The sequence below is a fragment of the Labeo rohita genome, chromosome 11, assembly GCF_022985175.1.
Source record: "Labeo rohita strain BAU-BD-2019 chromosome 11, IGBB_LRoh.1.0, whole genome shotgun sequence".
NCBI lineage: Eukaryota > Metazoa > Chordata > Actinopteri > Cypriniformes > Cyprinidae > Labeo > Labeo rohita.
Window position 1 is genome coordinate 14,524,161 of NC_066879.1, and position 27,319 is coordinate 14,551,479.

The 27,319-nt window shown below is 38.3% G+C and overlaps 2 protein-coding genes across 3 annotated transcripts; both read left to right on the plus strand.

The window, feature by feature from the left end:
* Window positions 1-2,319: 2,319 nt before the first annotated feature.
* LOC127173486 (uncharacterized) lies at window positions 2,320-6,050 on the plus strand. Its single transcript, XM_051123399.1, is given in 4 exon segments — window positions 2,320-2,407; window positions 2,500-3,971; window positions 4,021-5,014; window positions 5,017-6,050. Coding segments are annotated over 4 exon segments (3,486 nt in total). The 3' UTR covers window positions 5,949-6,050.
* A 13,442-nt stretch (window positions 6,051-19,492) lies between these two features.
* On the plus strand, window positions 19,493-25,574 carry LOC127173091 (uncharacterized). 2 transcript variants are annotated; one of them, XM_051122729.1, is made up of 5 exons: window positions 19,493-19,564; window positions 19,994-20,118; window positions 22,844-22,978; window positions 23,068-23,115; window positions 24,391-25,574. In XM_051122729.1, the coding sequence occupies exons 3-5, from the start codon at window positions 22,933-22,935 to the stop codon at window positions 25,008-25,010; spliced, it is 714 nt and encodes a 237-aa protein (XP_050978686.1). In that variant the 5' UTR covers window positions 19,493-19,564; window positions 19,994-20,118; window positions 22,844-22,932; the 3' UTR covers window positions 25,011-25,574. The 2 variants fall into 2 exon arrangements, with proteins under 2 accessions (XP_050978686.1, XP_050978687.1); XM_051122730.1 differs by lacking the exon at window positions 23,068-23,115.
* The last annotated feature ends 1,745 nt before the right edge of the window (window positions 25,575-27,319 follow it).

A 27,319-nucleotide genomic window follows, 5' to 3' on the forward strand; every position in this document is an offset into this window, starting at 1 on the left:
GCTATATTTTATTTTTCTCTTATACCAGAGTCAAGGTAAGAAGAGGAGAGATGGATCTTAATGCAGCAGTTTATCTTTATTAAGCAAACACAACACAAGCTGGCATTTTAATATGGAGCAAAAATGTTAACAGCTTTGCTGCAAAATACAATCCCAGACAATGAGAAAAAAATTATCAAGGCATACTGTATATACAAGAAACTGGATGATGCAGGTGGTGATGATCTAGAAACCAAGAAAACAGGAACCAAGACTCAGGAAAACAGGAACAATGTACTAAAAGTCCATAAAATACTAAACAGAAAGTAAAAGTGACCGTTCAGTCATTTAAGATCCTTTAAATTTTCATGAAGAAAGTTTTTAAATGTCATATAATAATATTAATTATCAATTAGAAATTCTCACACAATTCTTAAAGGAACACTCCACTTTTTTTGAAAATAGACTCATTTTCCAACTCCCCTAGAGTTACATTGTGTACAAAGATGAATGAAATATGAAAAGTTGCTATTTTCTAGGTCGATATGGCTAGGAACTATACTCTCATTTCGGCATAATATATTACTCAACTCTGCATCTATACAAACTTAGTTCCGGTCACTTTCAGGCACTGCGTAATATCATTGCGCCTGCAGTTATCCCTACTTGGATTGTAGGGCAGCAAAGTTCCTTGATTATTATGCCGGAATGAGAATATAAATCCTAGCCATATCAGCCTAGAAAATCGCAACTTTTCATTTTCTGTCAGTCTTAGTACAATATGTAACTACAGAAGACTCAAGTTTTAAATAGGAAAAATATTGTCATTATATATGGTCATTTTTGAGCAAGATGCTATTGGTCTTATCAGATTCAATGATCTAAGCTATGCTAAAAGTGCTACCGCCAGACCTGGAGATCGGCTGAATGGATTTGAAAACTGTAAAACTCAACTGTTTAACTCTAGGGGAGTTGAACAATGAGCCTATTTTCAAAAAAGTGGAGTGTTCCTTTAAATGCATTCAAAGCAAATAGTTTATATTTGCTATAAGTGTACAAGTGTACATTTGTATAATATTTAAACAGTCTTTTTATGCCTTTGGGCTCTGGATCTTCCAGACTACTGATGATTTAGCTTGTTCCATTTTCAAATAAGCTGTATTCACCACATTGGACCCACCTCAACACATCACTTGGGTTCATATTTCCATCTGTGAATATGTAAATGACAATGCGAGGAGCAGAAAATGACATCTTAGACAAAATAAATTTGTTTTATTTTTAAGTTTCATAAACATCAAAATCAAAATTTTCCAAGAAAACATGTATTTCTAGAAAGCTAAATAACTCACCAGATCATGCTTCATTCTGAATGTTCAAGAGTGCATCCATTAAAGCCTCTTCCCATCTGCATCCTTCTCTCCTTATCATCTCCATGATTTTCTCATGAGCTGAGACGGAAAGAGGAAAGAGTGCAAATACATCTTAAGACATTACCATTTAAAGATGTCTTTTAAAAAGTAAATTCATTGCTGAATTAAAATATCGTTCTATAGTTTCTTTTGCATGGCAGAAAAAAGTGCAAATCATATAGGATTAATGAGCTGTAATGAGGGTGCTTAGTCCTAATTGTTGCTTATAACTATATTATGAGTGTAGACAGACAAATTGCAAGTCATTTTACCAGTGACAACTTATAGTCTAGAGGATCTGACTTGCTATAGTGACTTTTTGTCTCTAAACATTCAGTGAAATTCATTAACACTCATGAACAGCTATCACTGAACAAAATTATTCAGGTAACAACACACATATTTTTGTGAAATATCTTATTCAGGTCAGTACTAAATAAACAATAACATGTATTTGTATGATCCCTCTTATTTGGGTAAAATAATTAACATTTTGCAGATTGTGGAAGGGGGATGTAAACTTTTGACCTCAATGCAGTATTTTTTCATGGACCTAAATATAGTGTATTCAGGCAACAGATGAAAGCAAATATAATTTGATTATAAAATATTTTTCAGACACTTCTGTTCAGGGCTTCTGTTTTAATTAATAACAAAAAATACAAATAACAGTCTTTCCCCTTCGGGAACTCGAGCCGCGTCGGAAAACGCTATGGGAACGCCTCCAGCGTGACCGCGCTCTGAACACGTGTGAAATCAGACCAATGGAAGAGCGAGACGTCACAGGCGGGTGACGTCACAGACCAGGAAGCATAAAAGCACGTGCGCCAGAACGAACGGCAGCTTCTGTCTTTCAGCAGCGCTCTATGTGTGTCTCTGTTTTTGTGCCTTTGGTTGCTAGTTTGCACCACTTTCTTTTTGCACAAAAATGTCTAGAAAAGCTAGTAAGAAAACCAAGCATTTAGACGAGCCGCGTTTTAGAGCGTGTGTTCCTCCTTGCCCTCGTTTTATTACGGGTAAGGATACACACGCTCTATGCGTGGTTTGTCTGGGAGCGGAGCACGCGGCAACAGCCCTCGAGGGGGCTGATTGCCCACATTGTGTGCAGATGAGTCTGCACACACTCCGCTCCCGGAAGGCTCTCTTCCAGCTGGGAGCCTTCAGCAGCGTTCCCCGCGGATCTGGTCCCGCTTCCGCCGAGGCGGGGCGGCGGCTGCATTCGTGGGGTTCGCAGCTGGATCTAGCGGATCCCCAGCCCGGTCTCTGGGTGAGGAAGCCCGCGCTGCGGATTCTTCCCCCCGGGGGACGGGCTCGACACTCCCCATATCTTCCTCTGAGGAGGTTGATGTGGAGAGTGTCGGTGATGTTCAAGCACCATCGTTTCCCCAATATGAGGAGCTGCTGGAGGTGGTGACTCGTGCGGTGGCCAAGCTTAATATCGATTGGCCCCCCGAGTCATTGGTTGAACCGCAGACTAGTAAACTAGACGAGAGGTTTCTGCGGTCTCGCCCACCTTCAGCACGCCGGAGCCTTCCTTTTTTCCCCGATCTCCACACTGAGGTGTCGAGATCGTGGAATAACCCGTTCTCGTCCCGCTTGTTCATTCCCGCCTCCTATAACTACGGTCATGTGGGCGGGTTGGATGAGCGGGGGTACAGAGCGATGCCCCGGGTGGAACAGACACTTGCCAGCTATCTGTCCCCCGCCGCGGCATCGTCTCTGAAGGCTCCGGTCTTGCCCTCCAAGCCGCTGCGAGTCACCTCAGCGCTGGTGGGCAAGGGGTACGCGGCTGCGGGTCAGGCTGGTGCGTGTCTGCACACCATGTCGGTGTTACAGGCGTACCAGGCTGACCTGCTTAAAGAGTTGGACGAAGGCGCGGAGATCAGGGATTGTGACATCTCTGAGCTCCGGAGGACCGCTGATTTGTCTCTCCGTGCCACTAAGGAGACCGCCCGTGCCATCGGGCGGTCTATGGCTTCCCTTGTGGCTGCGGAGAGACATCTCTGGTTGACCCTGTCTGATATGAAAGAAAAGGACAGGGTCTTCCTCCTGGACGCCCCGCTTTCGCCTTCTGGCCTGTTCGGCGACGCTGTCAATGCGGTCGTCGACAGGTACCAGGAGGCGCGTAAGCAAGCGGCGGCGTTCCAGCGGTTCCTCCCTCGCCGCCGTCCAACTCACGAGGCTGCTGAGCTGGAGCAGCCTCGTCCGCGTACCAGCTCCTCACACCGGGAAACGCAGAAACAGAGCGTCGCCACCCGCACTCCTCCCCATCGAGGGCGGGTGCGCAGACGCTCTAGGTCGGGGGCCCCAGGACGAAGCCCGATCTGCGGGTCGTGCTTCAGTCTAGGAGGTCCTCGGCCAAGCGGCCCTGATGGTGCGGGGCCGCTGAGGGTAGCCCCATCGGGGGAGTTCCGGGGTGCACCGCATTATTCGGTGTCCGGCTCCCCCCTGTGCCCTCGGGAGGCTGTCTTGCCCACCCTGCCGGTGATTCAGGGCGCAGCAGCCTCCTGCGAGCTTTCCCCTCAGTCTCTTCCGGCCAGAGACGTTCCAGAGCTGGGGGGCTCGCCACCCCCTGCGGGGGTCTCAGGGTCCGCTAGATCAGGTGCTTCCTGCCGGGCAACCGTTACAGGACACCGGTCTAGCGACCCGTGTAACACCAGAGGCCAGTCTCGAGAGGCTGGTTCCCTTAGTAGATCATTTGGCAGCGTGGAAACTACTGCCCAATGTGTCTGCTTGGGTCCTGCACACTGTAGAGCGAGGTTATCGCATTCAGTTCGGCGCTTCACCTCCGCCGTTCAACGGGGTCTTTCCCACTTTGGTGGGTCCCGAGCAGGGTCTGGTAATGGAGCAAGAAGTAGCTACTCTCCTGAGGAAGGAGGCCATCGAGGTGGTCCCTCCTCAGTTCAGAGAGTCCGGGTTCTACAGCCGGTACTTCATTGTTCCCAAGAAGGATGGGGGCCTGCGTCCCATTTTAGATCTCCGCCTCCTGAACCGCTCAGTCATGCGGCTGAAGTTCAGGATGCTGACTGTAAGACAGGTCGTGTCACAAATCAGGTCCGAGGACTGGTTTGTCACGATAGATCTAAAGGACGCGTATTTCCACGTCTCCATCCTTCCTCAACACAGGAAGTTCCTGAGGTTTGCTTTCAGGGGCGAAGCTTACCAATATCGGGTTCTTCCTTTCGGTCTAGCACTCTCCCCCCGCACTTTCACGAAGTGTGTGGATGCAGCTCTGGCTCCCCTGCGACTCCAGGGCATCCGCATACTCAATTACATCGACGACTGGCTTATCCTGGCCCAGTCGGAGATGGTAGCGGTTCGGCATCGAGATGTCGTTCTCGCACACATGAAAGAGCTGGGGTTAAGACTAAACGCCAAGAAAAGTGTGCTTTCTCCAGTACAGAGAACCACTTATCTGGGCGTGGTGTGGGATTCGACCACGATGCAGGCACAGTTGTCTCCTGCTCGGATCGAGTCGATCCTCGCCGCAGTCATGAGAGTGAAGGAAGGCCGGTCACTCACTGTCAAGCAGTTTCAACGACTGCTGGGTCTCATGGCAGCTGCGTCCAACGTGATACCTTTTGGCCTGCTGTACATGAGACCCCTACAGTGGTGGCTCAAGACCAGGGGGTCTCCCCGAGGGGAAACCCGCTTCGCATGATCAAGGTCACGCGGCGATGCCTTCGTGCCTTAGATATGTGGAGGAAACCCTGGTTCTTGTCTCAGGGCCCGGTGCTGGGAGCTCCTTGTCGCCGTGTAACGCTAGCGACGGACGCATCCCTCACTGGTTGGGGAGCGGTCATGAGTGGCCACCCTGCCCGCGGTCTGTGGAGTGGTCGCCATCTCAGTTGGCACATAAATTGCCTGGAGATGCTGGCCGTGTTTCAAGGGCTGAAACACTTTCTCCCGGACCTGAGAGATCGCCACGTGTTGGTCCGCACCGACAACACGGCGGTGGTCTCTTACATCAACCACCAAGGAGGTCTGCGTTCGCGCCCCTTGTACAAGCTGGCGCACCAGATCCTTGTGTGGTCCCAGGGCAAACTCCTCTCACTGAGAGCAGTTTTTGTACCCGGGTATCTCAATGTGGGAGCAGACGTCCTGTCGAGACAGGGGCCGAGGCCCGGGGAATGGATGCTTCACCCCGAGGTGGTGAAGCAGATCTGGAGAGTGTTTGGTCCAGCCCAGGTGGACCTGTTTGCCACGAGGGACAATGCGCAATGTCCCCTCTGGTACTCTCTAGTTCATCCAGCTCCGCTGGGGCTGGATGCCATGGTACAGACGTGGCCGAGGCTGCGTCTGTACGCTTTCCCCCCGATCGCCCTGCTCCCGGGAGTTCTAGAGAGAGTGCGCCGGGATGGGGTATCCCTTCTTCTAGTAGCCCCGTTCTGGCCGGGCCGAGTATGGTTCTCGGACCTGATTTCCCTCCTCGACGGCTCTCCCTGGGAGATTCCCGTCAGGAGGGATCTCCTCTCACAGGCAGGGGGTTCCTTCCTTCACCCCCGGCCGGAGCTGTGGAAGCTTTGGGTGTGGCCTCTGAGGGGGCGCACCTCTTAGCTTCCGGTCTCTCAACCGAGGTTGTTGAGACCCTACTCCAATCTAGAGCTCCCTCCACGAGGAAACTGTATGCCTTGAAGTGGAAACTTTTCACTTCTTGGTGTGGACGCCGCCAGCAGGACCCAGTTAACTGCCCAGTTGGCTCAGTGCTGGAGTTTCTGCAGGACAGGCTGTCTGCAGGGTTATCCCACTCCACCTTGAAGGTTTACGTGGCGGCCATTGCGGCCTACCACGCCCTCTCGGTGGTCTTTCAGTGGGTAGGGACCCCCTGGTTACACGTTTCCTCCGCGGTGCGCTGAGGCTAAGGCCCCCGGTACGACCTCGTGTCCCTTCCTGGGACCTGTCTGTGGTGCTTGAGGCTCTCTGTCTTCCTCCCTTCGAGCCTTTAGAAGAGATCTCTGACTGTCATCTGTCCTTTAAGACTTCTTTTCTTTTAGCCCTTTCATCTCTAAAGAAAGTTGGTGACCTGCAGGCCCTTTCTGTGGCCCCCTCTTTCCTGGACTTTGCTCCAGGCCTTTCTAAAGTTTTTCTTCACCCTCGCACTGGGTATGTCCCTAAGGTCCCTTCCTCTGCACCACGGCCTGTCGTACTCCAGGCCTTCTGTCCTCCTCCCTTTCGGGAGCCTGACCAGCAGAAGCTGAACTGTATGTGTCCAGTTCGAGCGCTGGATGCATACGTTCACCGGGTGGCTACTTGGAGAAGGTCGGACCAGTTGTTCGTTTGCTTTGGTCCTCAGAGTAGTGGTCTCCCTGCCTCTAAGCAGACCATAAGTCGGTGGATAGTCGAGGCTATCCTCCTGGCTTATGAGTCTTCGGGCCTTCCTCCTCCCTTGGGGGTGAAGGCTCATTCCACCCGTAGCATGGCGGCCTCTAAATCTTTCCTTGCGGGTATTCCCCTTCAGGATATCTATAACGCTGCGGGTTGGTCCACGCCCCTTACGTTTGTCAGGTTCTACCGTCTTGACCTCTTGACCCCTGGTTCTTCGGTCCTTCCTAGCTCTTCTAGGCAGGGACTTGGAGCTGGTGGCGTGGGCATCTCGTTCCCATAGCGTTTTCCGACGCGGCTCGAGTTCCCGAAGGGGAACGTCTCAGGTTACGTATGTAACCCTGGTTCCCGAGGGGAACGAGACGCCGCGTCTCGAGGCCAGCTTCCTGCGTCCCTGCGAGCGCTGCTTCTCTTTGAAGCTGCCGTTCGTTCTGGCGCACATGCTTTTATGCTTCCTGGTCTGTGACGTCACCCGCCTGTGACGTCTCGCTCTTCCATTGGTCTGATTTCACACGTGTTCAGAGCGCGGTCACGCTGGAGGCGTTCCCATAGCGTTTTCCGACGCGACGTCTCGTTCCCTCGGGGAACCAGGGTTACATACGTAACCTGAGACGATATATAATACAAGTCATAGTTTATGTGTTCTTTTGTTTTTAAGTGACTACAGGCTTTGTGAATTCTAGGCTGTTCCATTTAACTGCATTGCAGGTCTTTACGCTTTCACTTTCACTCTCACTTTCACTTTCAGCTGTTGTTCTGCTATATAAGGGGCAGAGGAACTGACCGAGCACAGCTCCACCCTCGACTATCCATCAGACACCTACTAAGAATTTTAAACTGACACCCACAAATGTCTGACAAAAACCGGCATTTAAGCTATCCTGTGCATTACGATCACGGTAAGTGCATTTTATTAGTCTATATAAGCCTATTTAAGACATTGTGTTGTTTCTACACTCATTTAGAGATTCATGTGAAAATATGTATTACAATATAAAAATATATTAAGTTTAATGGTAGGTGCATTTAATCACAATTAATTACAAAAAAGTGTGGTTACCCTAATAAAAAAGCAATAGATTTAAAATACATTTATTATATACTTAAAGTCAATTTAAGTATAATTCAAGTCTATTAACATAGTTACTGACATATCGCTCGAGACTTACTGATATAAAAATTGTAATTAAACTTTATTTGCACAGTCTACACTACTTAATATAAAGCCTAAAAAATGTTTTAATGTCAGTATTGATGAGGACTGCATGATCTTTAAATATTATCAGTTTTTAAATGCAAAATATTTCAAGTGTACCTAAAGTATATTTGCAATAGTTACACTTTAGCACAATCAAATATACTTCAGTCTATCTTTAGTTGGACTTCAGCTCTACTTCCGTACAATTAAAGTGCTTAATTTTTAGTACAAAATTAGTTGTTCCAATTTAGCAGACTTTAAATATACCAGTTTAGTATACTAAAAATACAACTGCAGGGTAATTTATTAAGTACATAATATATAAATGTATTTAGGTAATTAGTCATTGTTTTAATTGACAACTCTATTATCATAAAAAAATATTATGAATCTGAAGATGTAGATCACTTTTCTTTCTTTTAAAAGGTCAGTTCACTTCCAGATTCAAAATTTCCTAATAATTTACTCACCTCCATGTTATCCAACATCTCCATGTCTTTCTTTCTACAGTCAAAAAAAAAAAAAAAAAAATTAAGGTTTTTGAGGAAAACATTCCAGGATTTTCTCCATATAGTGGACTTCAATGGGTATCAACAGGTTGAAGGTCTAAATTGCAATGCAGCTTTAACGGGCACACAATCCCACCCCAGGAATTAGGCACTTATCTAGCAAAACAATCAAATAAAAAATAAATTAAATTAAATTAAAAAAAAAAAAAGTTTTTCAACTGAAAATAATTTCGAGTGAATTATCAGGAAATATTGATTTTGGAAGTGAACTAATTCTTTAAGCGGTCTTTTGAACAATTAGAGGGCAAACCAGAGCTCACAGTTTGCAAGGCTGAGTAAAACCAACTTAACAAGGGTAAAGTTTAAATTCAAGTAAAGCATGTTGTTTTTCTAAATGTCTGTCTGTTTACACTGTATAAGTCTTTATTTTTTATTTGCAGATGAAGGATCTTCTATACATCATACCAAACAGCAGCATAAAGGAAAACACAGCGGTTTAAAGTTTTCAAGTGACATAAATAAGAAATTATTTAAAAAGGAAACATGGAAAGTCGAAAAGACTATTACAAAAAAGCCAAATGCGCAGCTTGCATCAGCTCATGTTGATACAGTGGATGTCATAAACGTAATTGACACATACGACAGGCAAGCATATGCCGATGCAGAACTCAAGTATGCTCGAGCTGGAACACATGCTGAAGCTTTTACAAATGAAACAGGAAAGAGGATTCCCAAAGCTGGAGCCTTTGCAGAAGTAGGAATTGGAAGAGCTCATGCTGAAGCCAGCATATTTGAAGCAGACGCCAACGGCCCAAACGCCTCAGCTGGTGCTGAAGTCAGTGCAGTTGGAGCTGGAGCAATAGCTCGAGCTGAAATTGCCAGTGCGTCAGCTAAAGCCGGGCCAGTTGGTGTGAAAGTGGGACTTGGAGTCGACACGGGTGCATCTATTGGTTTGAGTGGGGTAGAGATGAAATTCTTGGGAACCAGATTCTCAATTGGGCCAAAAACTGGAGTATCTGTTCTGAATTCAGAAGTGTCATGTTCAATCATGTAATGAGACAAGTATTAATTAATTTATGAATATTTATATGTAACATATGTAAATGTACATTTACTTTTTATAATTCTACAATTGTTGAGTTTTTTTTTTTTTTTTTTTTTTTTCAATTTAAAAATATTTTTTTTGTGTTTGGTTATGCAGGTGCGTTTAATTAGCTAGGATTTTTAGAATTGCCAAGATTTCAGATGACACCTTTTTTGGATCAACATACAAAACTGTCAAATATTATCTTCATATTGCAATCTTTATAAGCACACGTTGTAATTGTTGTCTAACATGTTTGTTGTGTCTGCTCAACTAAATATATATGATGTTAACTAACCACAAAACATGTTATATGTGTATTACTGCCATATGGACATTACTTTAATCAGTGGTTGATAACAGAATACTTCCTAATTGTAACAATGCAACATGAATTATGTTAATCTGTGAAGCTGCTTAGAAACAAAGTATATTATGAAAAGTGCTATACAAATAAACGCACATTAAATGCTTATTGCCTCTCTCTTCAGTATACTGTCCTTCCCAGTGTAAAGGACAACATTCAAAAAACAGCCACTAGTAGATAAATTTTATATGTCAGTACATCATGTTGTAACAGTATTATTCGTATTTGTATCTCATGTTTTAAATAATTTATCATGACCCAGTTTGGTGCAACCCCTTAATCACATTAGTTGTAAAGAAATCTCTCAGATGTAAATTTACAAATTAATTTGAACTAAAACATGCAAAAAAGTGATCTCAGATTAGTCCATAAGAATCCAACTACACATGAAGTCTATTACTGTACTATTGTATCCAGCGAATGCAGGCGAGAGAGCGGACATACAGTAAGTGCACTGGGTTTTAGTGAATAAACAAACATAAACATAAGCCAAAAATGCAGGCACACAGAGAGCCAGGGAACACACACAGCAAACATCAACTGACAAAGCAACAAGAGAAACATAAGGGCTATATATACACACAGTGTAACAAGCTTAACGAGGTAAAAAGGGGAGACTAATTAAGGAAAAGACTACAATCTGACTACAAAACATGAAAGTCCAGACAACACACAGGGAATATGTAACAATGACACGTAAAATATATTATTGGACAAAATGCATGTAGTGTCTATTAAAATTTACAATGGAGGGCAAATTGCATTAGCCTACAAAATATGTGCATATTTCCACAGTAAATCCATAGTAAGAAATCTGTGGATATTTTACATATTCATATTTTATTATTTAAAATAAAAATACAATGCAAAATAAATCTGATTAATTTAAGGAGATTTAAGTACACATTAATTCATTTACATACAAAATAGGTAGTTTTATTTCATTCATATTATTTTATTTTATTGAACAAAAAGCAAATAGAATATATTAAGATTAATGTTCACATATAGTCCACAAGAGAAAATAATTAATAGTTGAATTTATAAAAAATTATCCTGTTCAAAAGTTTACATACACTTGATTCTTAATACTGTGTTGTCTACCTGAATGATCCACAGCTGGTTTTGTTTGTTTGTTTGTTTGTTTTTTTGTTTAGTGATATTTGTTCATGTTCATTCAGTGTGAAAAGATGGATTTGTGGGTCCTGGAAGAATTTTTCTGAAGAACAGCAGGCAGTTTAACTGGGGACTCATGAACAACTATCAGTAACCAAAAAAACAGCTGTGGATCATTCAGGTGTTGTGGCAAAATAAAAATGACTCTCACTGTTCAAGAGTCAAACAGTCAATTGTCTTTTATAAGCTTTATTCTTTGTCAGAATGTCAGACAGTCATACAGAAACAAGTTGCTGCAGAGTGTGACAAAGAGGGGAGGGTTTCCTCCATCTTTATATCTCCCTCCCTAACCTTCAAGGTTGCATCTCCTAGCAGCCGGTACTTTTCCACACATGGTAAGAAACAGAAAAACACATTCTACTATATCATAATCCCCAGATTCAAATCTTTATATTTAGGGCAATACAATTTGATATTGTATTGTTGCTTTTCTCTTCAGTACAAACATTGTCCAAACATTCTATAAGAAAGCAGCTTTGTTTGCTTTGAATTTCCAAAAGATACACATATAGGTGGATTTGGGGGATTTGGGGGATTCAGTCTGAATAAGGTCATTCCTAACTAGTGATGAGAGAAATGAAACTTCACAAAACCTCAGATAAACTAATTACTAATGACAAAATGCTTTAAAACAAAGAACACTTTAAATATCTAAACGACATTTTTCCAAAATAAAGAATTTAATGTAAAAGGTTCTTCATGGAACCACAGATTTAAATAAAGAACCTTTATTTTCAAGAGTGCTAGTGTGTTGGATGTTTTGTCAGCTTTGTATGAACAGGGTCTTAAGTGACCATCAAACTAGATTTGTATCAGTTGCTTTATCAGTGGCTTTTAACAGCTATACATTTTGATTGCTAAAAACAGTACCTACCTAGTATCTATATTTATTTTAAGGTTTAAATGTTCAAACCGCTTGCCATAATAAATGCACTGCAGATAAAATGCACTTTCTGTTTCACTCTTAGTTGATGCCCTATTCTACGCATACTGTATAAGGGAGTGGCAGTACTGACCAGACACAGATCCTTGTTCAGTAATAATATAGGCTATCAAGAGTCACTCTCCATTTCTTTATTCTTTTTTATGAGTCACGAATCTTGAAGAGAATCTTTCAGTTTCACATCACTTAGTGTATTGGTGCAACAATGCTGTTTATCTCAATGAGCCTGAATGTTCTGAATGCATTTCTCAGATAGATCTGAAAATTAAACATTGATTATAATGAACAAATTCAGCAATTACCAACATTCTGAAAATAATTAATTGGCTATATTAAGCTTCATCATTATAAGTAATTACACAATATTTATTTATCAAAAGTCTGTGTGAGTTGTAAATTTGTTTTTTGTTGTTGTTTTTTTTAATCAATGTCATCTTTTGCACCGACACTCTTAAGGGACGGTCAAAATAGACTTGTATTTTTCACACTCTTCTGTTCAGAGCTTCTGTTTTAATGAATAACAAATAATAAAAATAATAGTTTTCATAATGCAAGCCACGGTTTATGTGTTATTTGCTTTGTTACCATTTCAGTTTGTTGATTTTTTTAAGTGACAACATCCTCTATAGTGGATTCAAGGACATAGGATGTTCATTTTACTGCATTGCAGGTTTTCTTGCTTTTCTCTTTCACTTTCATTTGCTGTCTTTATATACAGTGCAGAGGAACTGATCGAGACACAGCTTTAGCTGCAACCCTCCATCAAACACCTACTGAGATTTAGAAACTACTGACACCCACAAATGTCTGACAACAACCTACATTTAACATACCATGGACATTCCGATAATGGTAAGTGCATTTTAATAGTCTATATTCATTTTCTACCTGATTGACTGATTAATTTATAAAAAAATTAGGGATGAATTGGTTGTTTTAAATTGACTGGCAGCACTATAATGCATATTATTATTGACATATTATGAAGATGCCGATGTTTTCTTTATTTTAGGCCTTTTGAACAATTTTGAACAACTATGATGTGTAGAAGTTTGTTAGGTAAACCAAAACTTAGAATAAATCACAACAAATGCAGAAATTACAGTTTGTAAAACCTGTCACATTCACAATGTTCCAAGGTTTAGTGTAAAATGGTGTAAATTCATAGTGTGTTGTTTTTCACTCCATTAAAGTTCACTTGTTTTATTTGCAGATGAAGGGTGTGATATACTTTCTACTGAACAGCAGCAGAAAGGAAAAGCCACGCCAGATCATGAAATTGTTGATATCACAGACATAAATGACACGTATGACAGACCAGGAATGGCCTACACAGAAGGAAAGTTTGCTCGAGCTAAAAAATATGTGGAAGGTAATGAAGACAAAGCAGGAAAAAGGATTCCCAAAACTGGAGTCTATGCCGAAGCTGGAGTTGGACGAGCTCCTGCTGAATACAGTATATTTGAGGCAGAAGCCAAAGGTCCAAACGCCTCAGGATGTGCCGAAGCCAGTAAGGTTGTACCTGTTCCAGGCTATAGAGCATCATGTTCAGTCATGTAATCAGACAGGTATTAATCACCTTTAAATAAATGTTTATGTAACATTTTACTATCAAACCATTAAGTCAAAAACATAAAGTGCTTTTAATGCAAAACTGTGATTATTGTTTACCTATAAGTACACAAAGGCTTTCTGAATTTGTTTAGTAGATGTGTTTAATTAGATAATGCAAAAACTCTAGTTTGGATCCAACCTTTGCAAAGATTTTAGGCAACGGCAACATTTGCAAAGACTTCAGATGATGCCAGCTTTGGATCTACAGTTACAGTACAGTAACAGTAACAATGTTGTAACAAGAAAGATCTGTAAAGCTGCTTAGAAACAACATGTATTGTGAAAAACACTATACAGTAAACATGAATGGAATGTTTATTGCTTTTCTCTTCAGTACTGTCTTTGTAAGAATAACTGTTATAATGTGTTTGGGTCCTCTGCAGTGAATGGGTGCCATCAGAGTCCAAACAGCTGATAAAAACATCATGATAATCCTTAACTAGTAGCTAAACAGGACATATTTGTCATGAACTTATACAGTCAGTGCCGAGAAGGGTCAGAGCAGTATACTTAAAATTATGGAGGACATACACTCCTAAAAATAAAGGTGCCTCACGATGCCATAAAAGAACCTTTTTATCTAAATGGTTCCATAAAGAACCTTTTTTTATATAGTGTACTAAGTACTAGAATAATATACAATTGTTGAATTCAATCTAGGGTTTACTCATTTCTGCAGATCTTGATTTAAACCAAATTGGCTAAAGTACTTTTTTGTTTGTTTTTTTGTTTTTTTTTTACAGATATTAATGTCAAACATTTCTTTGCCTTTAATACATTTCAAATTTGCCATCTTTCCATGAATTACATTAGTTTTCATTAAGAAAATACATCTTTTATATTTATTCAGAGGGGGTGTGAACTCATTTGTATAAATACAGTATAGCTGCAAAACTAGAAAGGCTAATTAATATGGCTATTAGATGCAATTTAGTGCATAAGTAAAATTCACTTTATATAAATTACAGTTGCAGTTTTTTTACAAAGTGCTATTAAGGATAATGGTTAAGAAAGTAATGCTTTCACTGTAAATAATAAATGTTACAGCATGGATATGACATTTGGTAGTCAACGCAAAGACAAAAAAGATAGCTTTAAAGAAGCTTGAAAAAGCAAGATTAAATATGAAAAATGATCAAATGAGAATTATTGACAAATATGGATGAATTTTGAAGACTTTAAATCTTAACACACAAAATCCAAGAGAGCTCCGAGGATTTAAAAATGTTGGTATGAAAGGTAGTTTGAGACAAAATAAGAGATTTAGTTACCAAATTAAGTCGAATGGCTAATCTAAACAGGAGATGCAAGAAACATGCTAAAATATAAAAGACAGAAAAAAGTTACAAAACAGAAGTTAACAGCTTTGATTTAAAATTGCAGGGAGCATCAGGACAGTCTATCACGACGCAGCTTCCTTAGAATAAAATTATGAACACAAAATATCAAGAATCATATAAGAAGCATTAAAAAGTCCAAGAAAGAAGAGGGACTTGCATGTGAAAACTCAGACCAGTATTCAGTGGGTGTGTTAAAACAAAATGGTCAGAAAAGTTCAGGGAGATGGTATCACTCTGTACCAGACTCATCTCCAGGAGTTTGTGTGTGTGGAGCAAAAGCACTGCAGAAATACACAGATTTTTGAGATGAATTTTGAGATTTTAAGTTTTGAACTGATATATAATTTCTTATGATTTCTAAAGTGTGATAGGGGAAAAGGCAACAAAGAAAGTCTTTTGTGACAAAGGTCAGAACTCATGTTATGATGTAGATTTTTTTAAATTGAACTCTTGACATATATTAATCTATTACTTTTCCTACATAATTTGTAACACAAATATATGGTAAAATATCTATTTAGGAGTCTTAGACCTTTCCAACGATGTATAGTTTGTCATGATTAGATTAGGATTTATTTGTAATATGGTAACGTAAACTTAGGCGTCTTACAGAGTGGACAGTGACAGTTAAAGGGTTAAGGGAATAAGAGATAAGAGGGAAAAGAGGAGAGAGTTCTTAACAAAAGGGGATGGACTAAAGAGACAACGAAAGAGGCTACTTAAAGACATTCCAAGAAAGAAGAGGGACTTGCATGTGAAAACTCAGACCAGTATTCAGTGGGTGTGTTAAAACAGAAAGGTCAGAAAAGTTCGGGGAGATGGTATCACTCTGTACCAGACTCATCTCCAGGAATTTGTGTGTGTGAAGCAAAAGCATTGCAGAAATACACAGAACATGAAATTATGCAACCTGTTTTATTCTAAATCATGAATTTGGATTAAGATCAGTTAATAAAACAGTATAAAGTTTAGGAATGAAAATAAAAAAGAGAGAAAGATTTGGAATAAAACTTAAATTAAATTAGCCACATAAAGAGAAGGGAAGAAAATAAAGAGAAAAGAAACCAACAAAGAGTATGTAGGGAAAAATCAAGAAGCAATAAGACATTAAAATGAAAAATGTATTATTTGCAAATAAGCAAATCCATAAAGGGTTAAACCTAGAATAATAAAAAAGTAAAGAGACTGATGGAGAAATTACTCGAAATGACTGTGTATATTTGTCAGGAAGGCGACAAAGAACACATGACTTAAAAAGCGTTTTAAAAATTGGGTATAGTAATACATCTATTGATAAATAATTACAGAATTTGGGCATTAATTTAGTGATTTGACTAGCAGAGTGTCATGGTCCCTGTCTGTGCTTCTTGTGTCTTTGTTCATGGTCTTTTAGGGTGTTTTCATACCTGTAGATCAATTCCTTTGTTCAGAAACACAGAGTAAATTTGTTACAATTTTGCATTTTCAGAACGCTTTCACAAGGCAACATTGCAAAGCATACCGAACTGTGTTTATGCAAGCCATATGTGAGTAAAACTGTCCTCTTATGTAAAAGCACCTTGGGTTGTAGCTTTGTGTAGCTATTGTTGCCTTGTTCCCTTCGTGTTTCCTGCTGCTCTTCCTTGTTTCTTTCCATGGACACTGCAATGCGAACGCCCTTTTGGGATAGCTCTGATAAACTGATAAACATGGTGCATGCCCGGAAACTGGGAAGTATGCCAAAGCTTGGACAGGAAGGGAGGGAGATATATGTAGTTGTGATTATTGCTGAAACACAGATTCCTGTCTGTGTGCCCTTACCAAAAAGAAGTATTTTTCAAGTTTATTTCATTAAGTATAAGTATAAGTTACTTTATGTAGTAAGTATACAAATGTCAGTGTACTAGTAGTATACTTGTACTATTTCAATACTCCTTGGGACTAAATTTGCCCACTTTCTAGTATATAAAAGTATATTTTAAGTATAACAGTAGTAAACTTTGAGTACACAACTAGTTTACATCTCTGATAGTTTACTAATTAAATACTTGTAGCATTTTGAGTACACTTTGAAGTATAGTTTCAGTAAACTACTAGTTTAGTAGTTTTATACTGCAAGTATACTCATAAGTTTTCTTTAAGTGAACTTTACATCATAATTTAACTATACTTCTACACTTTAAAAAATAAAAAACACAATTTGTTGAGTCAGCTTAAAATATTTTGTTACCCCGCTGCCTTAAAATTTTAAGTTCAGTCAACTAAAATAAGTTTAGGCAACTTGAAATGTTAAGTTGTACTAAGTAACAACTTAGATATTTGTGTTTGCTAAACTTAACAGATGGGTAAGTAACCCAGCTGCCTTAAAATTTTAAGTTGATTCAACTCAAATATCTAAGTTGTCACTTAGTATAATTTAACATTTCAGTTTGAGTAAACTTTTTTTGAGTTGACTGAACTTAAAATTTTAAGGCAGCCAGGTTACAAATTATTTTAAGTTGACTCAACAAATTGTTTTTTACAGTGTATGTCCCTATTAGGTATTATTTGTATTATATTGTATATGTTTTGTTATATGAATATCTGAACATACAAAACAGAGAGTATCTGCAGAACAGAGTATCTGCTTGTAAACAAAAACATTTTATTTTAGCTTCATGCAATCTTTTTTTAGAAACACTTAAATGTGGGTAAGTTTCATAAATAGTAATAAAAAAGAAATAAATAAACAACATTTTGAACAAAAAGCTGAAAAAGGACTATGAATTGGACGTAGATGGAGTCAATCAGCACCCTAAATCATGATAGTCATATTACCTCTTCATGGGCCACATTTTATTCGATAATGTTACAGTTTTGATCCTGCTTTATGACTAACGATTGTGTTAAAAACATGTAGAAGTGTCTATTGTTTCGGTTTCTTCTTCACTTGTGTTTTGGAAATTCTGTGCAGAAGATGTGTAATAGCACCTCGGAGAACAATATTGCTCAAATATATTTAGACTTATATAAGTCAAGTATATTTAAATGTCATTTTAAGTATATTTCTGAGAAGTACATAAAAAGTAGACAGAAACTATACTAAAAGCACACTTGAATAAACTTGTTTTCGTAAGGCAAATTGTTTATTATTTTGTTTATTTCCTGGAGAAATCTTACATGGGCAATTATGCAATGGTTGCATAGGTATTGTATTGATAATACAATAACTTTAACATTTAAATGATGTCTTATAGTATTGACCCAGTAAAAATGTTAGTGTTAGGCTTGAGAGCATTGCAGAGTTATATGTGTAAGCAGAAGTGGCTGTACAGAGTTGAATCAGGGTCAAAGAGATAAGAAAAAAAGACCACATTTTGTTATGTCTGGTATGTTTATTACAGTTTTTCTCAGTCGCTTTGGTGCATTTCTCACAACACTATTTACATTTGCACAACATTTACTTCAACCTCCACAACATTTAGTCATTTGTGCACATCATAGTAGCAGTTTCTCATTCCTTCCAACAAATTGCAAATGCTTTTGGACATGCATCAATTGCTTTCATACAACTCTCTGCTGTTTTATAACATTATCATTTGCTTATGTCATGTCAGTCAAAATTAACTAAACTTGTGAATGCTGAATAGTCATTCCATATAAAACTAATAGTCCTCATTTCATTGCTTGAGTCATTACATACAAAAATGTTGAACTAGTTGTCAAAATCTGTCAAGCAAATTTTATAAAAAATTTTAAATCTTTTTTTTCCTGAAAATGTCTTCTAAATTGAACAATTTCTGCAAATGTGCATGAATGATTTACATACCTATATGTTGTAGGTTCAGTTCCAATATGTACTGCAATATTGTTTACAATTGTGCACAGCTCTACCCAAAGGGAGTTTATGTTTGTTGTAAATAAGGGTGTATTTATTCGTTTGCACAATGCTTTGAATAAATTAGAATTGCAAAGAGCATATGAAGTAAAAATGTGAAACATACATATTCAGTGTCTTGTACTCAGATACCTCACTAAATACAGTAATGTCTAGCTTTACTGTAGTTTTCAAATGGCTGTGCAAATAGTATATAGTGCTGTCTTGAGCATTTTCAGGAAGTGTCACCAAAATCTGACTTTTTTGCATAGGAAAAAATTTACAGAGTAAACTGTCATAATGAAAACATGACAAAGCCATTTGACTATCTTGTTCATAAACAATGGTGTCAGGACTTTTCATCTTGATGACACTGACACTTTCATTGACATGAATACTTGCTTTTGAGGAATGAGCTATCCATTTTGAGCAAGTGACACGCTTTTGCAGGTTATCAACTAGGTTTTGCAGTTTGTACTAATTGTTTTGAGAAATGCATTAACTGTTGTGCAAATGTAAATAGTGTTGTGAGAAATGCACCAAAGCGACTGAGAAAAACTGTAAGGGAATAAGAGATAAGAGGGAAAAGAGGAGAGGGTTCTTAAAAGGTGATGGACTGGAGAGACAACGAATGAGGCTACTTAAAGACGTTGAGGGCGTTCCCAGTCTAGATGACCTCATTTGGGGAGGTCACAAGTTTAAATATCCATGAGCACGACATCAGATGCGGCTTCGTGACCTGAAGAGCTTCTTCGGCATCAGGACCATTGCTGATATTGCCTTGAGTAAAGAACTTTTTGATATTTATACTTTATTTAATACTTTTTTACAGTAGTTGTACAAATCTTGTACAATACTAATTGTAATAAATATACTGACTTGTATTTATATAACAAAGTCTGTCTCCTGTTGCATTGATTTATTAGCCAGAAAAGACCATGGAGAAGTCTTCAGTCCAAAAGATCCTGTTCTTTTAACAGTGTGTGTGTAAAATCAGTGTCAGATCTGCATCAACATGGTCCTAAGTAGACTTGTATTTTTGTATTTTTTTATTATATGTTTGTACCAAACAGGACATGATGACATGCTCATGGAATTCCGTTTGTTTATTTTACCAGCTAACACTTCCATCTCTATGTTTTTTTAATAATTTAAGTGTTTTCAAAGTGATCAAGGTCTCATTTTAAGTTGGTGCATTATTCTTTGTATCAAAGGAGCTGTGGTACGGGCAGAGACACAACTTCACCTCCGACACTCCACCAAAGCCCTGTGTAGAGCTTCTGATACCCAAAAATTTCTGGAAATTGAAATATAAGTTCCCCTGGATTTGATGATAGTGGTAAGTGTATTTTAATAGTTGGTCTGTATTTAATAACATTTAGAAAACTCTGTATCTAACATGTTTCATTTACTAACTATGGTATATTTTATGTGCGTCTGAATATTCCCAAACACTCAATCTCTGTTTGGAATATTTCAAACATTTCTATAAAAAGAGAAGATCACTTCCGTTCTTTTGAGTTTTTTTTATTTTATTTTATTTTATTTTTTTATGTACAGTTGTGTGCATGACTGTGTAATGTTAGATCATGAATAAAGTGAAACCAAGAATATTGGATCAGGAATGAGAGTCAGGAAGTCCGGGGTGGAGATGAAGTCTTTTGTTAATGTTGCTTACTAGTCAAGTGTCAAATGAGAAGTGGGAAAGTGGCCCAGAACACAAGCATTGGCATACTTTCCAGTTTTCGGGTACACACCATGTACTTTATCAGTTCCTAACAGAAAAAAAGGGAGGTAGTTCAGCCTTGTATATAAAACTATGATTGTATGTATGCTGTATATATGATCTCACAGTAGTGATAAAATCTCAGACTAAATCCAGAGGTGGGTGGAGTGTCCAAAAACTGCACTCACGTAAATATACAAATACTTATAGAAATAATAACTCAAGTAAATGTAATTACCTCAGTAGATATTTATACACCACTGATCTATATATAATGAGTTCTCTATTATAGATCAGTGAATCAAACGCATAGCAAAACATTTGTGACAGTTCCGTTTTTGTTCTGGATTCAACGCTTTGCTGCTACATTGGAGCCCACTCACCACCAACTGGACAGGGATGGGAATTACAGCTACAATTTTACAATAGATCACCCTCAGTGTAATCCGTCAAAATGACGGACGGCCTTCAGATTTTTCCGTCACTGATAAAAAAATTCTGCCAATGACGGGAAAAAAATTCTGTCAATATTCCGCCATATTTTGTCTATAAGACTTTAAGTCAGTTACTGTTCATTAAAAAAAAAAGTAAAAAAAAAAAAAAAAAAAAAAAAAAAAAAACACTGTAAAAAACAATTTGTTGAGTCAACTTAAAATAATTTGTAATCTGGCTGCCTTACAATTTTAAGTTCAGTCAACCCAAAAAAAGTTTATTCAACTTGAAATGTTAAATTATACTAAGTGATATCTAAGTTGTTACTTTGTACAACTTAACATTTCAAGTTGAATAAACTTATTCTAGTTGACTGAACTTAAAATTTTAAGGCAGCAGGGTAACAAATTATTTTAAGCTGACTCAACAAATTGTGTTTTTTATTTTTTACAGTGTAAGCTATAGGATTTAGAAAGTACCGGAAATGGTTTAAATGACTCTGGTGTTGAGCTTAGATAAATGTGCATGATTTCCTGTGTATACTGTAGAACAGGATGAAATGAGCAGGTGTGAAAAGTAAATTCATAAACTTTGCAACTTTTGTTTGCAACTAACCACATAGGTTACTGAGAAGGTACACGAGGGTGAAAATAATGTTTAAAACCACAAGAAGAGGTAAAACAAGACTACAGTCACTTCACTTAATAAAAATAAGGAGACGAGTGCTAAAAGAAGCTTAGGAGAAGTCAGAATGACATTCGGCAATTGGACATGAGCTTGTAGTACTAAAGAAGATGAGCGGATCTATTAATATTACATATGAAATAATCGTGTTGTAGTGCAAGTTTTAGAGCAACACAAACATTTGAATCTCCTAACATTACACAGAAATACAATAATATCAAAGCACTAAAACTGAATCAGCTTTGAACGCAATGTTTGATTTTCTGTTATTAACAGAGGTGGGAATATCTGTAATCATTTAGAACACACTCAACCATATATTCTAGCAACAACCCAGCAACTGCACTTTAGCTACTGAACTGAGTGTGTCAGATAAGGGAGACACACAAAATGTGCAGAGCAGTGGGTCGCCAGGGCCAAGATTGAAAACCACTGATCTAATATACTGGTACCGTGTACTGTAATTATAGGCCTACTGTATGTATAAGTATAAACCCCATGTAGATGATTCGTTCAGCTTTCTCTCTCTCTCTTGCATTGTTCGAATGCAAAACTTCTGATTTGTTATCAGTTGTGCTACCTAATGTTTACTTCTTTTGAGAACTGAATTAATGGTTTGGGAAAATGGGCCAACATCAGTTATATGATGTAAGCAAACGAGAAAAAAAGAAATACGATTCTTACCTAACTCTGCTATTAGTGAGCGACATCATCTTACTGACTTCATGTTTCGTCGGATGGCAACAAGGCCAATATCCATGATGAAAGTGGAGCGGGCGGTCGAAGAATAAGATCACCAAACAATTACGGGGTGAATCTGAGACATGTCCAGACAGGATTAGACTTCTCCGAGGACTTCTGAGTTAGCTGAGAAGCAGTAATTTTCTGATTCTTAAACAAACGTGAAAACAGTTAATTAGTGAATTGAGACACACTTTGAATTTTTGACTCACAAAGCACCGGTTCATAAGGGTCCATCATGCACAGTTTACTTAAAGAAGTGCTTTATGCCATTATGTTGCGTTACACTCTCATCACTGCTGCTGAATAGTAGCACATGCACTGCATTTATATTTACATTTATATTTAATTCTGTGATAATTCTGGGGTGGCAGTGGCACAGCTTTTTCTTAGGGTGGCACTTGCCACCGCGGTAGATCTGCCCCTGCAAGGGCTTTGCTTCAATACTGCAGGACTTCTCATTGTTGCCTTTCACTTCCAGTTGCTGCCCTATATAGGGAGTGGCGGTACTGACTGATACACAACAGCACTCTGCCAAAGATTTATTGAGAACTTGTGACACACACTACAATGTCTAAAAAACGACAGTCAAGTCGTCACGGAAATGACGAAAGTGGTAGGTGCATTTAAATACAAAGCTTGTTTTCTACACATTTGTGTCATTAGCACTGCATTAAAGATTATTTGTTTTATTTGATGATGAAGACTCTGATACACCCGATACCACAGATTTCAACCATGGAAATGAAGATGGTAAGTGTATTGTAATGGTTGGTCTATAGCAGTCAACATTTGAAGTGGATCAAAAACTTTCATCAAAATTGTGCTAAAACCAAAACAATACCTGTTCTTGTCGTAGGACAAGTCTTTGATGAACTTTTTTGATCCACTTCAAATGTTGACTACAGTATATTTAATAACACTGACTTTGCATAAACGCTACATTTTTGTGTTGCTTGTTAATTTATGTAGTTCATATTATTTATATTACTTGTTAATTTATGTAGTTGTAATTTATGTAGACTTCTTCATTGTTTCAATGTAGTTTGTTAAGGTCATAAATAGGTCATAATCTGAAATATGCATCTTTATTAAATGAGGAAATATATATTATACATACTGTAAAAATATATTATTACAAACACACTCTGAAGATGTAAGAAACAAATCTCAAACTGAATCACACAAAATACAGAAATATTAGCATGCAAGGTGGAGGTGTCATATTTACAATGTTCTAATGTTCTGAAGACAGAGACGTGAAGTTGGACACTTTCTACTTTCTGTAGTGACATTGCGTACTTTGTCTCAGATGATGTGCTTTAGATGCAATTACACAACCATTTCAGACATTTTCATAAAGTAACAGAATTTTTTTTTTATTTAATATTTTATGTACTGCTTAATACTACCGCCTCAACTGATGCTCTTGCTTTCGTTTGAGAACTGGAGGCCGGAGTGTTTTAACAAATAATACTACCAAAATCTGGCAGGGTAGCACAAATCGTCAAAACACCGGTCATAACCGTCAATGAACATCTAAACATAAACAACGAATCGGCCTGAAATGAAATTGAATATATACTCATGGAGTCATTCACAGACAGCACATGCAGGTGTTCATGTAACATGTCGATACAGTGTATTTAGAGAATTGAACAAATCATTCAGACTGATTTGGAAACCAAGTCTTTGAACTGAATGAACTCAAAAGTGTGATTCATTCACAAATACCCTCCTCAATGAAAATAAACTACACATTTCTTAACATGTATTACATTAAAATCAAGTAAGGTAAGAGGAACGTCACTTAGCTGTTTTTTAATATTGAGTAAATATATGCTACTTCATTAATACCCACTTCTGACAGGTTCAGAACTTAGAACTTGCAAGGTTAAGTAAAGCTAACTTGTCACATTCACAATGTTCAAATGTTTAGTGTAAAATGACAAATTCATATAAAGCTTGTGTTTTTTCTAAATGTTTGTGTCTGTTTGCACTGCATAAGTTCATTTGTTTTATTTGCAGATGAATCTGGCACACTTTATACCATAAATCTGGGGAAAATTAAAAAACGTAGTGTAAATCTAAATATTAGAAGTGATATAAATAGGAATTTAACACAAGCCGAAACTTGGAGAATCAAAAAAGAAACTACCAAAAGGCCAAGTGTGCAACTTGCATCAGCTCATGTTGATATAGTCGATACCATAAACATAATTGAAACATTTGACAGACCAAAAAAGAAGTATGCAAAAAAAAACGTGTACACTCAAGCTGGAAAATATGCGCATGGCCATGAAGACAAACCAGGAAAGAGGATTCCCAAAGCTGGAGTCTATGCTGAAGCAGGAGTTGGACGAGCTCGTGCTGAAGCCAGTATATTTGAGGCAGAAGCCAAAGGTCCAAACGCCTCAGCTGGTGCTGAAGTCAGTTTGGTTGGACTCGGAGCAATGGCTCGAGCTGAAATTGCCAGTGCGTCAGCTAAAGCCGGTCCAGTTGGTGTGAAAGTGGGACTTGGAGTCGACACGGGTGCCTCTATTGGTCTGGGTGGGGTGGAGGCCAAATTCCTGGGAACTGGAATATCACTTGGCCCAAAAACCAGTGTATCTGTTCTGGGTTCAGAAGCATCATGTTCAGTCATGTAATCAGATAGATATTAATTCTCTTTGAACATTCATATGTAACATTTTGCTACTGAACCATGAAAACAAAAATAGATCAACATTTGTGAGATTTAATCATCAAATAAGGTTAACTGATATAAATGTGTATCTCTTTTCTTTTTTTAAAGATTTTATTTTTGGCGTTTTTATATGCTTTTATTTAGATAGGACAGTGTAGTTGGACAAGAAGCAAAGTGGAAGAGAGAGAAGGGGGTGAGATCAGGAAAGGTCCACAACCCGAATGCACGGGATGCACACAGCACAACGGCGCCACACGTCAGCACGCTAACCACATGGCCACTGGTGTTGACATAAATGTGCATCTCTAAGACATATTGTTATGCTGGATACCAAAGGTTTTTGTGTCTGTTTGTTAATGTTTGCATCTGTGTTTTTACATTTGAGAAGAGCCTCATGATACATGACTTCATGTGTTATTTTTTCATTTAATCCTTACTGTAATAAATGGGGTTATTATTTGATACTCCCATGAATTAAATGTACATTTCAGACATATATGTGTTCAATAAACATATAATCATTAAATTTGCATTCCTAGTGTTTCTATTATGGCATATCTTTAATAAGAATATGGGCAATTAAATATGTAAAGTTTATTTTATTTTTTGACTGGGTTTTTGCTTTGTCAGTAAATCACCTAGTTGTGAATCACTGGGACAATAATGCTTTCATTGGAAAGGCTTTAAACAATATTTTTCATGCAATTATGCAATTAAACAATTCTTGCACATGCACCTGTGTAACAGTCCTGAAGGCACTATCGGTTTACATGTGGGAGGTAATTAAGGTCACAGTTATAATAACTTAAAGAGGCCATAGTGATTCTGAAAAACAGCAGAAAGATGTCCTGATGTAACTGTAATGTAAGAGGTCTGACAATGCTACAGGGAGACAGGAAGAACATAGACTGTATGTAACTGTATGTAAATTTCAGCCTAAAAGTGATACTTCATTCAAAAGCAAATTTTACTATTTCTTAATACTATGCATATAATATATGAATGTAAAAATAAACATATAAGGCATGAATAAATATACATGAAGAATTTCTAGATTTCTGATAATGTGTAGAATAAGAACTGTCTTGAAAGAAAGTGTTATAATAAAAGTGATTTGAGTAAGAAAATTATGTTTTTTTATGATTAAGCTTTATTATATATAGGTACTCACTTCCTACTTCATGATTAAAAAATAAGCTTATGTTGTAATCAGATGCTGAAATATCCTGTGCCCTGTGAAGTTGGAAAACTTCTCCTCCCACTTGTAAATAGTAATTAAACAGTGTAAAAACGACTGCCAGGATGAGATAACTGTAATCATTCAGATTCATACAGAGTATTGTTTGCAGATCTCATGAATGTTTTGTGCCTGTGTCAACTATAATGAAACACCTAAATATTACATTTAGTTTAGCTACTTTCATATCTCGCACTTTATAGCCATAAACTGAAGCCAGATTCAGCTCACAAATAACTGACAGTCGTCACCTGAATATGATGTTATTTTCATCAAATGATAAATGTAACATCACAGCAGGAAGGTTCACATACAGAACAACAGCCATTATGTGTCGCCATCTAGTGCTGCAGGTCCGCTACAGCATCATAAACCATGAACAAACCTAAATGAAATTTCTTTTGTAGCTTTTACATTTCCAGACCAAATGCAAAAGTGCTTATTATAGTACTACAACCCAGCATCTGCCCTATTTATGGTCAGACACCGTTACTGATGAAGATACAAACTGTGTTAAATGTGTTAAAGCATTCAAAAAGTGAAAAGACAATGTGCAAAGACTATAGCTTATAGACACAGCATTTACATGGTTATCCCAGTACATCACGTGAGAGTGTTATTCATATTTAGAAAATATTACTATCATCATCGTACCATAATTTACATTTCAAAATACCGACAGAGTAACAAGTGTTTAAGGGATGATTCAGCCAAAATGAAAACTTGCTGTTCATTTACTCACCCTCGGTTCATCCAACACGTAGGTAACTTTTTTTTCTTCAGTAGAACCCGATTTTTAGCTGAAACCGTGGTCCTTGATGATTCACAAAATGCAAGTGAGCGGCTGCCCGTTTTTGAAGTTCTTCGTTTCACAAGTTCATGTACGTAATCACGCAATGACGTAACACTTTCGCAATTATATTATAAAAGCACCCAATAATGACGTGAAACGTGAATGTTTTACATGTCTAAGCTTATAAAGTGAATAAACTTGTCTTCATTACCTCCATGAGAAACCATAAAAATATTAATTT